The 14,588-nt window shown below is 38.5% G+C and overlaps 1 protein-coding gene across 1 annotated transcript in view; it reads right to left on the bottom strand.

Moving 5' to 3' along the window:
- CAPZA2 (capping actin protein of muscle Z-line subunit alpha 2) overlaps positions 1-14,588 on the bottom strand; it is a 54,064-nt gene that overhangs the window by 30,575 nt on the left and 8,901 nt on the right. Inside the window, exon 2 of the mRNA XM_034964865.3 lies at positions 398-461. Coding sequence (XP_034820756.1) covers positions 398-461 — 64 coding nt within the window. The remainder of the gene's footprint in view (positions 1-397; positions 462-14,588) is intronic.

Below are 14,588 nucleotides of genomic sequence, written 5' to 3'. Positions count from 1 at the left end.
ATTACAGGAGTGAGCCACTGCACCTGGCCTGTTGTCTTTTTAAACTATTTAAGAGTTCTACTGAAGAAATATCTACTATATGCGTTTATAGTTTTACTTAAATAAAACAATTTACCAAAAAGACTCTCCTTTCCCAGAATGAGGATATATTCTAGTCAGTGATATGAATAAAATTTATTTCAGGCTTTAAAAGGGTTAATTTGCTAACAGAATCATCATATATAAATAAATACATTATATTCTAGCCATTACAAAATCCAGACTAACATATTGTCATTGTAATTCAGAAAACACAGATTTTTCTGCATACTCTTCTTAGCTTATTTTGATTATTTTGGTTTTCTTTTAAAAAGAGGGCTTGATATATCAAGCCTAGTGTTATAAATCAAACACTCACCATTAAAAACTTCATTAAATTCTCCAGGAGGGGCATGAATGATGAATTTTGCTGCTATACGCACCTGAAACAGAAAGAAAGATATAAATGTTCCATATCACAGGCTTCTGCTAAAATAAGCACAAAACATGCAAAATTATATTATTTTGTGTTTGGTGGTGGACCCCCACCTCTCCCCACCAAACACTGGGTCACAGAAGTGTTCTGTGTTGATTGCTGTGCTGAGTGGGAGAATACAAAAAAAAAACATAGATGTTTTGTCCACACACAGACATGATACCAAAACCATGATCCATTAAAAACAACAACAACAACAACAAAAAAAACTGGTGAGCTGGACTTATTCAAAATGTAAAACCTGCTCTGTGGAAGACTTCTGTTAAAAGAATGAAAAGACAAGTTTACAAACTGGAGAAAATATTCAAATTGCATATTCAACAAAGGATTTTTATTCAGAATATATAAAGTACCCACAAGACTCCAAAAGTAAGAAAACAGTAAGCAGAGGACTTGAATAGACACTTCGCCACCAAAGAGGATATATAAGACAGATAAGTGCACAAAAAGATGCTTAATATCATTAGTCAGTAGAGAAATGAATATTGAAATCACGAAATATTACTACATACCTAATAGTATGGCTAAAATAAAAAGGACATAACACCCAGTGCTGGTGAGGATGCAGAACAGGAACTCTCATACATTTCTGTGGAAATGCAAAATCATTCAACCAGTATGGAAAACAGTTTGGCCATTTCTTATAAAATTAAGCAAGCACACACCACAGGACACAGCAATCCCACTCCTAGGTATCTACCCTTCAGAAATGCAAACTTATTTTCATATAAAAACTTATACATAATTGCTCAAAACTGGAAATAATCTACCACCCAAATGTCCATAAATGGGTGAACAGACAAATAGACCATGGTATATCTACACAATGAAATAACACTCAGCAATAAAAACGAACAAACCATTAATATATGTGACAACTGAAATGAACCTCAAAAGCATTATGCTGAATGAAATAAGTCAATCTCAAAAGGTTACATAGTAACTCTACAGTATTCCCTATATATGACATTCTCAAATAAACAATATTAGAGCAATGAAGAAAAGATGGATGGTTGCTAGAAGCTGAGGGGTGGGGAAGGGGAAGAGTTTGACTACAAACAGAGAAATGAGACGGGGAAAAAGAAACAGAGTTCCGGGGTTGATGGAACTGTACTAGTATGTATCTAGATTTTGGTAGTGATTACATTGATCTATACATGAGCTAAAAGTCATCAAAAAAGAGTACTCACTATATGCTAATTGAAAAAATAAAATTTTTAATGTGTTTTCAAAACATATTGCTTCTAAAACGTTTAAGAGTACTATTAAAACGTAAAGTATAAATAGCAATTTTAAAAAGGCAAGGAGAGAGTAGGGTATAGGCCATTGTGCATGCCAAACATACACTGGAGTCTATTATGATTACGTAAGTATCTTCATTTCCTTATCCCCTTTCTGCCCCATCCCCTTCCTATTGAGAGAAGGAGTTGTTAGGAAGTATTTATACTGAAGTCTTGATCCCTATCACAGGCAAAAATTGAAAATGTGATAACAGAACACTTTTAGAATTTTGAGGTAATTATTTTTAATACTCCTAATGACTTATACAAACACTACCTATAAAACTGGCTAAATTAAATTCCTGATAGCAAGCAGTATACATATAGCATATTTAGTAATGCATTTAACTAGTTGAGCTTTAAAAATTTTAGTTGTTTCCAAAAAAGGCAATATACCATTTAGAATTTTCGTCAGCTCTATTTTGGGTTTTCACCAAGAAAGCAAAAATGATCTGTACTGCATTTTTATCCTATGAACTTATTTGCCCTTGCTGTTGCACTAAATGTACACAGTAATCAAAAGGTATTACTGGACTTCCACAACATTCAAAGTGAATGGTGGGTCAAAAGTACCACTAAGGGTTGGGAGGTCAAGGGAGCAGACTGGCTGAGAACCCCAAACACAATGTGGATTAAACCAGCTGTGCCTGAAATACTTTAATCTGGTTCTTTCTGAATTTCAAAAGGTAAGAATCTGACCTTTGGATTTCTCAGGCCCTAGACAAAAGAAAGGATGTCTCTCACAGTAAAAGTTTTGACTGTTTTCCTAAGAAGATATTGTTCAACCATCCAGGTATTTTTTATCCACTGCTACAGACTCAACATTCCTCCTCACTGACTTTAATTTTAAAAATTATTTATTCTAGCTCATTTCTAAATGCAAAAAAGAAAAAAAAATACCAGTTAACAAGAATAGGTAGGTCCCAAGAGTAGAATTTCTGAAAATAATTACAAATGTATTTCCTTAAAGTTTATCTAACAAACATGGAGGGTAAGTGAATACATTCTATTTACCGTTGGGAATTATAGCTTTTTAAAAAGAATCTAGTGAGTTATTAGATACATTTCTAGGCCCACTGCTAAATGTTTTTTTTCCTTATCCACCATCTTCCTCCACATGTTATTCTTCAAAGTCAATTCTGGACAAACTGGAGTCAAAATCACGAAAGAATTATTAGTTTTATTTTATTTCTAATCTAATTCTGGATTTTCGGGGCATGGTTTTGTTGGGGACCAGTGGCTACAGGTGGGAGATTAACTCTATCCCTCCATGATAAAGTCCCTGGCAGCTGACAAGCATACCTCACAACAATCACATCAAGAAGTATAGAGTAGTTTTGAAAAGTTAACCTATAGAGATTCAAGTATAACCTGAGTTAAATCTTGAAATTACATTTTTTCTCTTGATTCCAAATATTATGTGGTATGAAATATACACATAAGTAACAAATATAACATAAAAAATATGCTCCATTCTATTGTGCTTCTTGTAGAAGAGCACACATCACTAGTCACTATAAAGTGACCTATACAGAAGATAAAATTGGGGTGTTCAAAAAATATCCAAAATACATGTGAGCCCTGAGAAAAAAAATAATTTCTGCCCATCAACTGTCTGAGACAATACAAACGTATTACTGTCAAACAATATGTTTTCGTATCTTGTTTTTCTTATGGGCTTACTTTTTTGTAAAAATAATAATAATAATAATTCTTCAAGCAACCCATTCCATAATGGTAGTAATGAATGGTAACCCACAGAATAAAACAAGAATCTATGAGTCCATACTGGCATAAAGAAATAAACTAACAAATGGAGGAAAATGAAAAGCCCTTCATCATAGAATTCCAATTAATAAATGTAAAAGGAGGGACTGAATTAGAAAACCACCTTGGGTGACCACCACAGTAATTCTTGCAAGCAAAAAATCATCAAGGGAGGCTAAAGTTGGTGGGCAGAATAATAAAACAACAGGATATTTACATGGTTTGTAAGTATCTTCCCAGGTGACACTTAATTACTAAAGAATAGTAATTTTACATTGAGGAAACTTGCCATACACCACCTTTACCAAATAAATGATCAAAGTTATCAACAGTAATAAGAAAAACTGAAAAACTGACATCAAGTGCCCCCTGAGAGTATATACTGAGAACATATCACTTCTGTGACACTCCTGCCAAAAATTCATAGGCTGAATCTAATTATCAGGAAACAAACTAAACTTGAGGGACAGCCTACAAAATAATCAGTCTGTACTCTTCAAAAGAGTTAGGGTCATGAAAAATAAACAATGCTGAGAAACTGTTCCAAATTAAGCAAGACCAGAGACATTACAACAAAATTGAATGTGATTCTGGTTTAGATCCTGGACCAGGGTGGGGGTGGAGGGGAAGGTGCATTAGTGATGTAATTTTTTTTTTTTTTTTTTTTTTTTTTGAGACAGAGTCTCACTCTGCTGCCCAGGCTGGAGTGCAGTGGTGCGATCTCGGCTCACTGCAAGCTCTGCCTCCCGGGTTCATGCCATTCTCCTGCCTCAGCCTCCCAAGTAGCTGGGACTACAGGCACCCACCACCACGCCCGGCTAATTTTTTGTATTTTTAGTAGAGACGGGGTTTCACCATGTTAGCCAGGATGGTCTTGATCTCCTGACCTCGTGATCCACCCACCTCGGCCTCCCAAAGTGCTGGGATTACAGGTGTGAGCCACCGTGCCCAGCCTGATAATTGTACTGTAGTTTTGTAAAAGAATGCCCTGAATACAGTCAAGTATTTAAAGACTGGGGAAAAAAATTCCTTCTCTACTCTGAGGTTGCATGGTTTCTCCTGTATTTTTTCTAACTTTAAAGTTTTGCTCTTTGTACTTAGTTCTTCAATCTGTCCAGGATTGATTTTTGTGTCTGATGTGCGATAGGGCTCTATTTCTTTTTTATTATACTGTTATATGGATAAAAAGAAGTTAGCAGTCATCATTCAAGTAGTAATTGTTAAGAATGTGACTTCCTCAAGAAAGTCCTAAATATTCAATAATATTAGCAGGCAGCAAGAAGTGATGTTATTCTAGAATTTAATAGAGGCCTTGGTTAACACTACAAAAATATCCATGTAAGTAATGTGAAAGCAAATTAATATTCTAATCCTCCTCACCAACTGACTTTAAAGACTTTCCATGGTCACTGTGGTGGATCACGCCTGTAATCCCAGCACTTTGGGAGGCCAAGGTGGGCAGATCGCCTGAACTCAGAGGTTGGAGATCAGCCTGGCCAACAGGGAGAAACTCTGTCTCTACTAAAAATACAAAAATTAGCCAGGTGTGGTACTGGACACCTGTAATCCCAGCTACTCAGGAGGCTGAGGCAGGAGAATCGCTTGAACCTGGGAGGATGCAGTGAGCCGTATCACACCACTGCACTCCAGCCTGGGCGACAGAGCAAGACTGTCTCAAAAAAAAAAAAAAAAAAAAAAAAAAAGGCAGGTTACAGTGGCTCATGCTTATAATCCCAGCACTTTGGGAGGCCGAGGCGGGTGGATCACCTGAGGTCAGGAGTTCAAGACCAGCCTGCCCAACACGGTAAAAACCCGTTTCTACTAAAATACAAAAATTAGCTGGGCACGGTGGCAGGTGCCTGTAATCCCAGCTACTTGGGAGGCTGAGGCAGGAGAATTGCTTGAATCTGGGAGGCAGAGGTTGCAGTGAGCCGAGATCACGCTATTGCACTCCAGCCTGGGCAACACAGTGAGACTCCCTCTCAAAAAACAAAAACAAAAACAAATTTCTAGTAGGCATTGCTGCAGTTCACAATGAGCCATCATCCCCTTAAAATCAAGTTAAATAATTCTGGATTAAATAGAGGATTCTAATTACTTGAGTTCTGATTAATTAAAATGTAAGTTTACAATTATTTGAACCAACTCATGATTTTTGAAACTCAAAAATAAACTGTTCTAGTTTAGACTTTATAATAAAGCAAGACGAATGAGTACTTTTTTGATATGTCATCTATGGTTAAATATATTTACCTTCATTTACTTTAAAAAAAAATTGGCCAACTTTCCAGGCCCTCTGCTTTCAAAATCCTCAAAGTGTAGCACTGACTTAGTCTGGGAAGAAAAAAAAATCAGAGCGGGAGAAACTGCCTATATACTCCCATATCTGAGTGCTTAGAATGGTGCCTGGCAAATAGCAGACCCTCAAATATTAGCTGAATAAATAAACATTTAATCTCCCTTCAAGGCAGAATCTGTTTCCTCTGCCCCATACTCTGTACTCAGTAGCTACTGATTACAGGTTGAATAAATCTATAAGCACGAATAAATTCCTATTTATTCAAAATGGTGAGGGAATGTAGTATTTCAATGAAATGAACATTTTGAGAGTTATCACTAATGCAATTCTGTAGATCAGGGGTCCCCAAACCCCAGGCCACAGACAGGTACCAGTCTGAGGCCTGTTAGGAACCCGGTCACACAGCAGGGAGGTGAGGAGTGGGCAAGCAAGCATTACCACCTGCACTCTGTCTCCTGTCAGATCAGCAGCAGCATGAGATTCTCATAGGAATGCACACCCTATTGTGAACTGTGTATGCGAGGGATCTAGTTTGTGCGCTCCTTATGAGAATCTAATTAATGTCTGATGATCTGAGGTGGAAAAGTTTCATCCCAAAACATTCCCCCATCCATCCCCACCCTGCTAGCCCCTGTGGAAAAATTGTCTTCCATGAAATGGGTCCCTGGTGCCAAAAAGGCTGGGGACTGCTGCTGTAGACAGATTGTTAATTTACATTCAAAAATCACAAAAACTTATCCTAATAAAAAGAAACAGTTTGGTGTAATGGTTTACAGTATGATCTCTGGAGCCAGACTGACCCAGGCTGGATTTCTAACCTCTACTAGTCATTAGCGATGTGACCTTGGGTGAATAAATAATATTAGCTATTATTATTAGCAGCAATAGCAGTAGATAAGAAGTATGCCTGCATTAGCATAGTCCCAGTATTCTTTTTTTTTTTTTTTTTTGAGACAGAGTTATGCTCTGTCGCCAGGCTGGAGTGCAGTGGCACGATCTCCGCTCACTGCAACCTCTGCCTCCTGGGTTCAAGTGATTCTCCTGCCTCAGCCTCCTGAGTAGCTAGGATTACAGGCACATGCCACCATGCCCGGCTAATTTTTGTATTTTTAGCAGAGATGGGGTTTCATCATGTTGGTCAGGCTGGTCTCAAACTCCCGACCTCGTGATCCACCAGCCTTGGCCTCCCAAAGTGCTGGGATTACAGGTGTGAGCCACCACGCCTGGCCAATATTCTTAAATATAGACCTGGAATACAGACATTTTCAAGAGATCATATGTTAGTTTCTTTGTGTCCTACACTGTTCAAGAGTGGCTTATGCCCATGTATTACTGTGTTGTCTGCAGTGCATTCACTTCCCATACATCAACATCCTTTCTTCTTACTTGGGATGTCACCCTTCCCCCTCCACTTGACCCTGCTCACTTCAAACACCAGTAATAGCAACACAAGAGAGAAAGATGGTGGCAATGCGCAGTTAAGATGTGGGGCTTTACATAAGTAAAGGCAAATGATCTGTAGCCAAGATTTTGTTTCTATTTTAACTTCTGTAAACCTCAGTTTTCAAAGGTAAAAACTAAGGGAGATGACATGCATCATTATTTCTCAACTCTTATACCTCAGGCCCTAATAAAATATTATCTATGATTATTCCGATATAGCTGATATTACCCTTAATTTATGAAAGAGAAAACAGAGATCCAGAATTAAGATCTGAATGAAGTCTCTGGATGAAGTCCTCAGCTTTTTACATAGCTGCCTCCCAAAACAGCGTAAGTCTTCTATGACGATTCTTTTGTGAGGAACAAAATAAATCTCTAGGTAATCCATTTCCATTGCTTCCATCATCACCACACAGTAACTCTCAAATGTACACACCTATCACAACCTCATTCAAGACAAAGATCCTATCCTTTTTCTAACTATAATTTATCTATTAGAGATCTCCATCAAAATGCCTCAAAGATACCTTGAACTTCTCATTCAAATGTATTGCCTTCTGTTCTGATAAAATTATTGCCACTACTTAGAAATCATTCCGCACTTCTCTCCTACAATCAGTCACATGATCAGCGAGTGTCTCTTGCTCAAGTCCATTCCCCTTTTATTTGATTCCATTCCATTTTATTCAGACCCAGGCACTTTGTTTCTGGATTGTTATAAAGCTGTCCTGCCTCTGGCCTCATCTTTCTCCAAAATTCATTTTCCACCTTGCCACCAGACTGGTATTTTTCAATGCAAATTCTGATTTTTCCTCCCTGTCAAGATCACTCGATGGTTCCCCAATGCCAACAAGATTAAGTTCAAAGTCTTTAGCATGATATATAAGGCTCTTCTAAGGCTGTAAAATATTAACTGCTAACAGCAAAAGCTCTTAAATAACATTAAGCAGGGATTCAGACTACAGCTCCACTGCTTACTACCTGCATGACCTTAAGCAAACTAAATTCAGTTTCCTCATTAGCAGTAAATGAGATAATACACTTAGAAAAGTGCTTGGCACAGAGCAAGCACTCAAATAATGGCTATTACTACCTTTGCAATCTTTCTGCCACTTCCTAGCTCCTACAACCTATCCATTCTTTCTCATCCCACATATACACAGAACTGGAGCCTTATCACTCCATTAGGTCTCTCAAACAAGAACTCTTGTCTTTCCTCTTGCCATATCACTTCATATACATGATTTGGCCATCTTTTATCTACTGTGGTGAAACTGCACACAGCAGCAGAATATCTTAAACTTTGCAAAGTATCAGAAGAAAAGGTCATATGGAAAGGAAAACTCTAAGATCAAATTATACTATTAAAAACTTCTTGATATATTATTTAGTACAGCAATCATTAGCAAATACCTTTGATAACTGGCTAGCACTATTGAGACTTGCGGTTTAAAGACTAAAATTAAGGCTCAATATTACGTGTGCCTTGACACTTAGGGAAAACAGGGAGAGCCCTGAATGGCCTAACTGCAAGTTCTCCTCTCCTCACTCTGCTCCCACAGATAAGGTCCCCTAGCCAAACGATCTTTTATCACAGGGAACAGACACGGTTCCTTCTTATCTCTGAGTAGCAAGCTTTGGGTCCCGGCCAGCCCTTGGAATTATCAAACAATGAATGGATCACGTCCTGAGAACCAGGGATCACTCCACCCTCTTGATACTTACTAAAATCTGCCTCCTACAGCCCCTGACTGTTCACTCCGTTCCCAAGCACAACTCCTATGTGGGCCTGCGTGGTGTGCTGTCTCCTCTCTCCTGGGCTGCTGAGTATTTGTGATTAATAAACTGCTGTCAATCTCATCTGTCCAGTGTCAGGTTTTGTATGTTCTGTCAACCTCCCAATTCCAGGGCAAGAACCCCTCCCTCACCAATGGAATGAAGAGGAGGCAATTAAAACAAGATCTCACTTACCTTATCGGTGAAGCCTGAATTTAAGATATGTAACTGGGGACATATCAAGGCACACAGGAAGCAAGGAATTCAGATACTTAAAAATATGTTTTAAGAAAGCAAATAAGGTCTAAAAGCAAATATAGTCTAAACATTAGAAGAGAACATGAAATTCTCCACAGATCATATTATTTTTATCTCAGACAAATTTGCAAGTGTGATTATCTAGTTTCCTATCAGCCAATGGATGTGAAGGGAGGAGAGAAGTGGTTGACAGACAACAACATTTTAACAAAGGAAGATCTGAGCCAACCTGACAAAGGCTGCAGAAAATGAAGTTCCTTCATAGGAACGAAAACATTAGAAACTGAGCCCTGAAATTCAGGAGCCAGTCAAACCTCTTGAGTGCTCTAAACTCTTTTTTTTGTTTGAGATGGAGTCTCTGTCACCTAGGCTGGAGTGCAGCGGCACGAACTCCGCTCACTGCAAGCTCCGCCTCCTGGATTCACACCATTCTCCTGTCTCAGCCTCCTGAGTAGCTGGGACTACAGGTGCCTGCCACCACGCCAGGCTAATTTTTGTATTTTTAGTAGAGACGGGGTTTCACTGTGTTAGCCAGGATGGTCTCGATCTCCTGATCTTGTGATCCGCCCGCCTCGGCCTCCCAAAGTGCTGGGATTACAGGCATCAGCCACCGTGCTCGGCCTCTAAACTTCTATGTAACTGAATTTTTATTGAAGAATGCAAGTTTACATCAATAAACACCTCAGATGAAAATAATGATCAGAACTTTGAGTTACGGGATAACATAAACATTTTAAAATGTCCAATTTGGCCAGGTGCCATGGCTTACACCTGTAAAATCCCAACACTTTGGGAGGCTGGGATGGGAGGATCACTTGAGGCCAGCCTGGTCAACATGGTGAGATCCTGTATCTACAAAAAATTAAAAAAAAAAAAATTAGCCAGGCATGATGGTGAGCACCTGTGGTCCCAGCAACTTGGGAGGCTGAGATGGGAGGAGCACTTGAACCTGGGAGGTCAAGGATACAGTGAGCCATGACTGTGCCACTACACTCCAGCTTGGCTGACAGAGCAAGACCCTGTCTCAAAAACAAAAAATAAAAAAAAAACCCCTCCAATTTATTGCAAATCTACTGAGACTTTGGAAGTGATCAAGTAACTGGGAAAGATTTTATGGATATTGCTAGTGGAGTGAAAGAAAATGAATTAGAAGCTCTTATATCAATTTTAGGCAATCTTCTTTCACTTGTTTCTACTCCTCAACCTGTAGAGAACTCCTTGTTAGTACACAAATTGGGAAGATAAAATTAATTTATTAAATAGTGAGAAATGGTCTTTGATGGAGCAAATTAGAAGACCTAAAATGGCCATCCTCAAAAATGAACACTTTGCCATTTGGTAGTTTGTGATTCCATTCAAACCTTCTTTGGAATCCCTACAAGACTCTGAAGAAAATGAACAGATTTCAGTCATAAACAGTTCAGGCAAGGAAAGAAAAAAAAAAAGGATATTCATCTTTCAAAACCAGATAATGTTGATTCCACTTTTTTTGTGGGGGGAGGGATGGGGTCTCACTCTGTTGCCCAGACTTGGAGTATACTGGTACCATCCCCGCTCACTGCAACCTCCACCTTCTGGGCTTGAGTGATTCTCCCACCTCAGCCTCTCAAGTAGCTGGGATTACAGGTGAGCACCACCATACCTGGCTAATTTTTGTATTTTTAGTAGAGACGGGGTTTCTCCATGTTGGCCAGGATGATCTCGAACTGCTGACCTCAAGTGATCCACCCACCTTGGCCTCCCAAAGTGCTGGGATTACAGGCATGAGCCACCGTGCCCAGCCTAATTTCATTATTCTTAGAGAGAATTCCCCAGTCCCTTCCCTTAGGAGAGAAAGGAAAGAATGCTGTTTTCTCCATCAAGTAAAAGCACAGTTCACTTTGATAAACCCCACAGGAAACTGTCTTCTGCTTTCCACTATGCACTACTTTCTTTTTGTCAAGTGTCAGGAGATGCTGCTTAGGATCAGAAGTGTCTCTGACTGCAGTGAAAAACACCTTCTGCTGATGCTTGGATATTGCTTGCTATACATTGCACTTGACGTGCTGCTGGCAAAGACAGAGACACTGATGCCCTCAGATTGTATACAACGTGCCTACATCTTGAATCTAAAAAGAAAAATCAGCTTCTCCACATTCTTTCTAGTATGATCAAGAGGCCAGATAAAGAGCCAAGGCAAGTGATACTAACTGGTGTTACGGCATTCACACATCATGTCGGACCAACACATGCAGAAGCCGAACATTTACCACAGTGATGGGAAGAGGTGAGTCACAAAGACCCAAAAAGGACACTACTTGTAGCTAAATCCTGTGGAGTAGTGGTGCCTTACTTTCCTCAAGAAGTTCCTAACTCCCTGGTCCTCCTTAAATGGAAGGTAAAGCATATTTGATATGAGAAGCTGTGATCAAAAGCCTTGGTATCATTATGGAATACCCTGATGAACCAGGCAAGTATCAGCAGGTTTTTGAATTGTTGCCTTTGGCCTTGAGTGATATCTCAGAAAAAGTAGTGAGTGCAAAACATCTAGTACTTTTAATGGCCTATGATACTTGGAATATGGAATTTGGAAATGTACAATCTTACACCTACATTGCTGAATAAGACTGAAAAACTTATCAGGGAAAGAGAACAAAGGGAAGGAGGGCTGGATGAACATAAGCTTCACATGTATCTTTCCGCCTTGCAATCCTTGACTGTGTCACTCTTTGCATTAATGGTACAGAATGTACCTTTCTCAAGCAAAGACAAGCTCCATGGTGAAGTACCACAGGTGGAAGTGACTGGGTTCCCTCAGCCTATGTCACCTCTTCAAGATGTGTTTATTACTGGAAGTCAGAAGCAATTGGTAGTGCTACTTCAGTTTTATAATTACCATCTAGAACATGAGGGTACAACGTGAGAGTTTACTGTGGGTTGTCAATCATTACCACAATTTACAGAAATAGATGGCAAAATTAATGTTACTTCACCTGCTTATGTCCATGAATTCTCCAGATTGTTCTAGTGCCTTTGCTGAACATTTGGCAACATGTTTTCAAACACTAAGGTAAAACTTGAGTTCCAGGAGATTTTAAAACTGTCTGAAGAAAACAATTCCTTAACAGGAAATAGAGTCCTCACCAAAGCAGCTATAAAAATGGTAAACTAACAAAAATTTAAAAATTTTTTTTTAAACCTTAAGCAAGGTTTAAAGGAGATGAAAGTATAAAAAGCAGACAATGTATGTGCATGGTAGCACACAGACATACATGTACACACATACACACCACCAAAAAACAACAACAAAAAACAAAACCCCCAAACAGCCATCCAGAGCCATTAAATTTAGAAGCAAAGGACCCTGCACTCTCCAGCAGTCCAAAGGTACACTACTATGGGAAATAGCTATACTAAAAATGACTCACCGTTTAGCTTAAATTCAAATTTACTGAGGCATCAGTATTTTATCTGAGAATCCTACCTAGAGCCCCTATAATTTCCACATGGTATGGGCCGCCATGATCAAGGAAGGAGACATTAGGGCAGGAATTTTTCAGATATGAACGGCAGTCAGACTCACCTGGAAAGCTTGGAAAAAATACAGATTCCCACCCTCTATTCCAGACCCAGTGAATCTATCTCCAGAGAATGGGGACCTGGAAATCTATGTTTTAGAAAATCTCTCCACGTGATTCTGAAAGGTGACCAGATATTGCACCCATGCCCTATAAGGGACTTCAGATGTAAAATCTGAAGTGTCTAGTCTTCTTGAGAAATGACTTATAGGTTTTACTTGATTCTCAAGAAAATGTAACACCAAAAAGGGTCACTGCTTTAGACACTGGTAGTAAAATTAAAGGAGCCACTATGCACTTTTCCACTTCAACTAAAAGAATTATTTGAAGTTGTTTTCCACAGCTCTCTAAAAAATGGCTATGTCTTTTGAGAATTAGAGGTAAAACCGGAGAAAAAAACCACTTTTTTGAACTTTATGACATTTAAATAATTTATGACCAAGTGATCACTATCACATGTCTGTGTGTCAGGTGAATTTATCTTAATATGGGTAAACTCAAGAGTGGTAATTTGTTTCAATAAGTTTTCCTCTAAATTTTTTTCCTTTATAATTATCATTTTGATTGGTAATTAAAAACAGGGCCCACAGCACTTAACCTGAAACTGGGTCATCTAAAGAACTCAACATTGATTCTTCTTTAAATATGTTTTTACCATTTATTTAAAATATGAAGAAACCCATGAATCCAAAGTAGGCATTATCATCAACTAAAAGAAAGTAAGTTATGTAAACTATTCTTTATCTTACGTTTTCAATTTCCTTTTCCCTTCTGAATCATTTCCCTTATACACCCTAGAATGTTCTCTTACAAAAAAAAAGTATTCTTAAAATGAAATAGCAGGAAAAAACAAAGTAGTAATACATATTTTTCTCTTTTGTTTCACTACCAATTTTTTTTCAATAATAATTTGTACTTACTGTCTCCACTCCTCATCCTTTAGTCAACATTTATTGAGCCCCTAATACAGTGATACAGTGAGACTCAATCCTAGTTGCACATTCAGATCACCTGGGAAGCTTTAAAACAACAACAACAACAACAAAAAAGGAATTACAGACACTCCAGGCCTCAACCACAAGAGGAGCCTGTGCGTTCATTTTGTTTATAAACTCTCCAGTTGATTCTAATGTGCAGCCAGAGTTGAAAATCACTGATTTAATACAGGCTAGGCGCTCTACTGGAATTACAAAGATGGTGAAGACATAAGGCCTGGCCCTGAAGAACACAGGAAATAAGGACAACAGGTAAATTTATTAAAACTGGTAAATGTTATAACAAAGATAAGTACAAATTGCTTAGGGAGCAGAGATATGTCAGGATACAAAAGAAGAGAAGAAAGTCCTTGAGTCTGGTTATCCAAAGATGAGTAGTTTACAAGGCAAACAAGACTGAAACACCGTTTCTGGAAAAGGGAAAATACATACATACTTTTTATTATAGACTCCAGTTATCTGGCTTATGTCTCTCCACTCCTTGCTCCAAACACTAGTAAAATTATTCTCTTGAAGGCCACTAATCCCTAGTCCACCACTTAAATAGCCTTAACTGCACCAGTTTCCTGTCTGTACAATGAAGATAATAACAAGGTTATTCTGACAATTAATAGAGAGAATACATGTTAAAGTGCCTGGCATAGAGTAGGTATAATTTGTTTCTCATTCCTTTCTCTTAAATCCAAAGGCTTTTTTCAA

This window comes from Pan paniscus, chromosome 6 (assembly GCF_029289425.2).
Source record: "Pan paniscus chromosome 6, NHGRI_mPanPan1-v2.0_pri, whole genome shotgun sequence".
Taxonomy (NCBI): Eukaryota; Metazoa; Chordata; class Mammalia; order Primates; family Hominidae; genus Pan; species Pan paniscus.
This window is presented reverse-complemented; position numbering and strand designations above follow the sequence as displayed.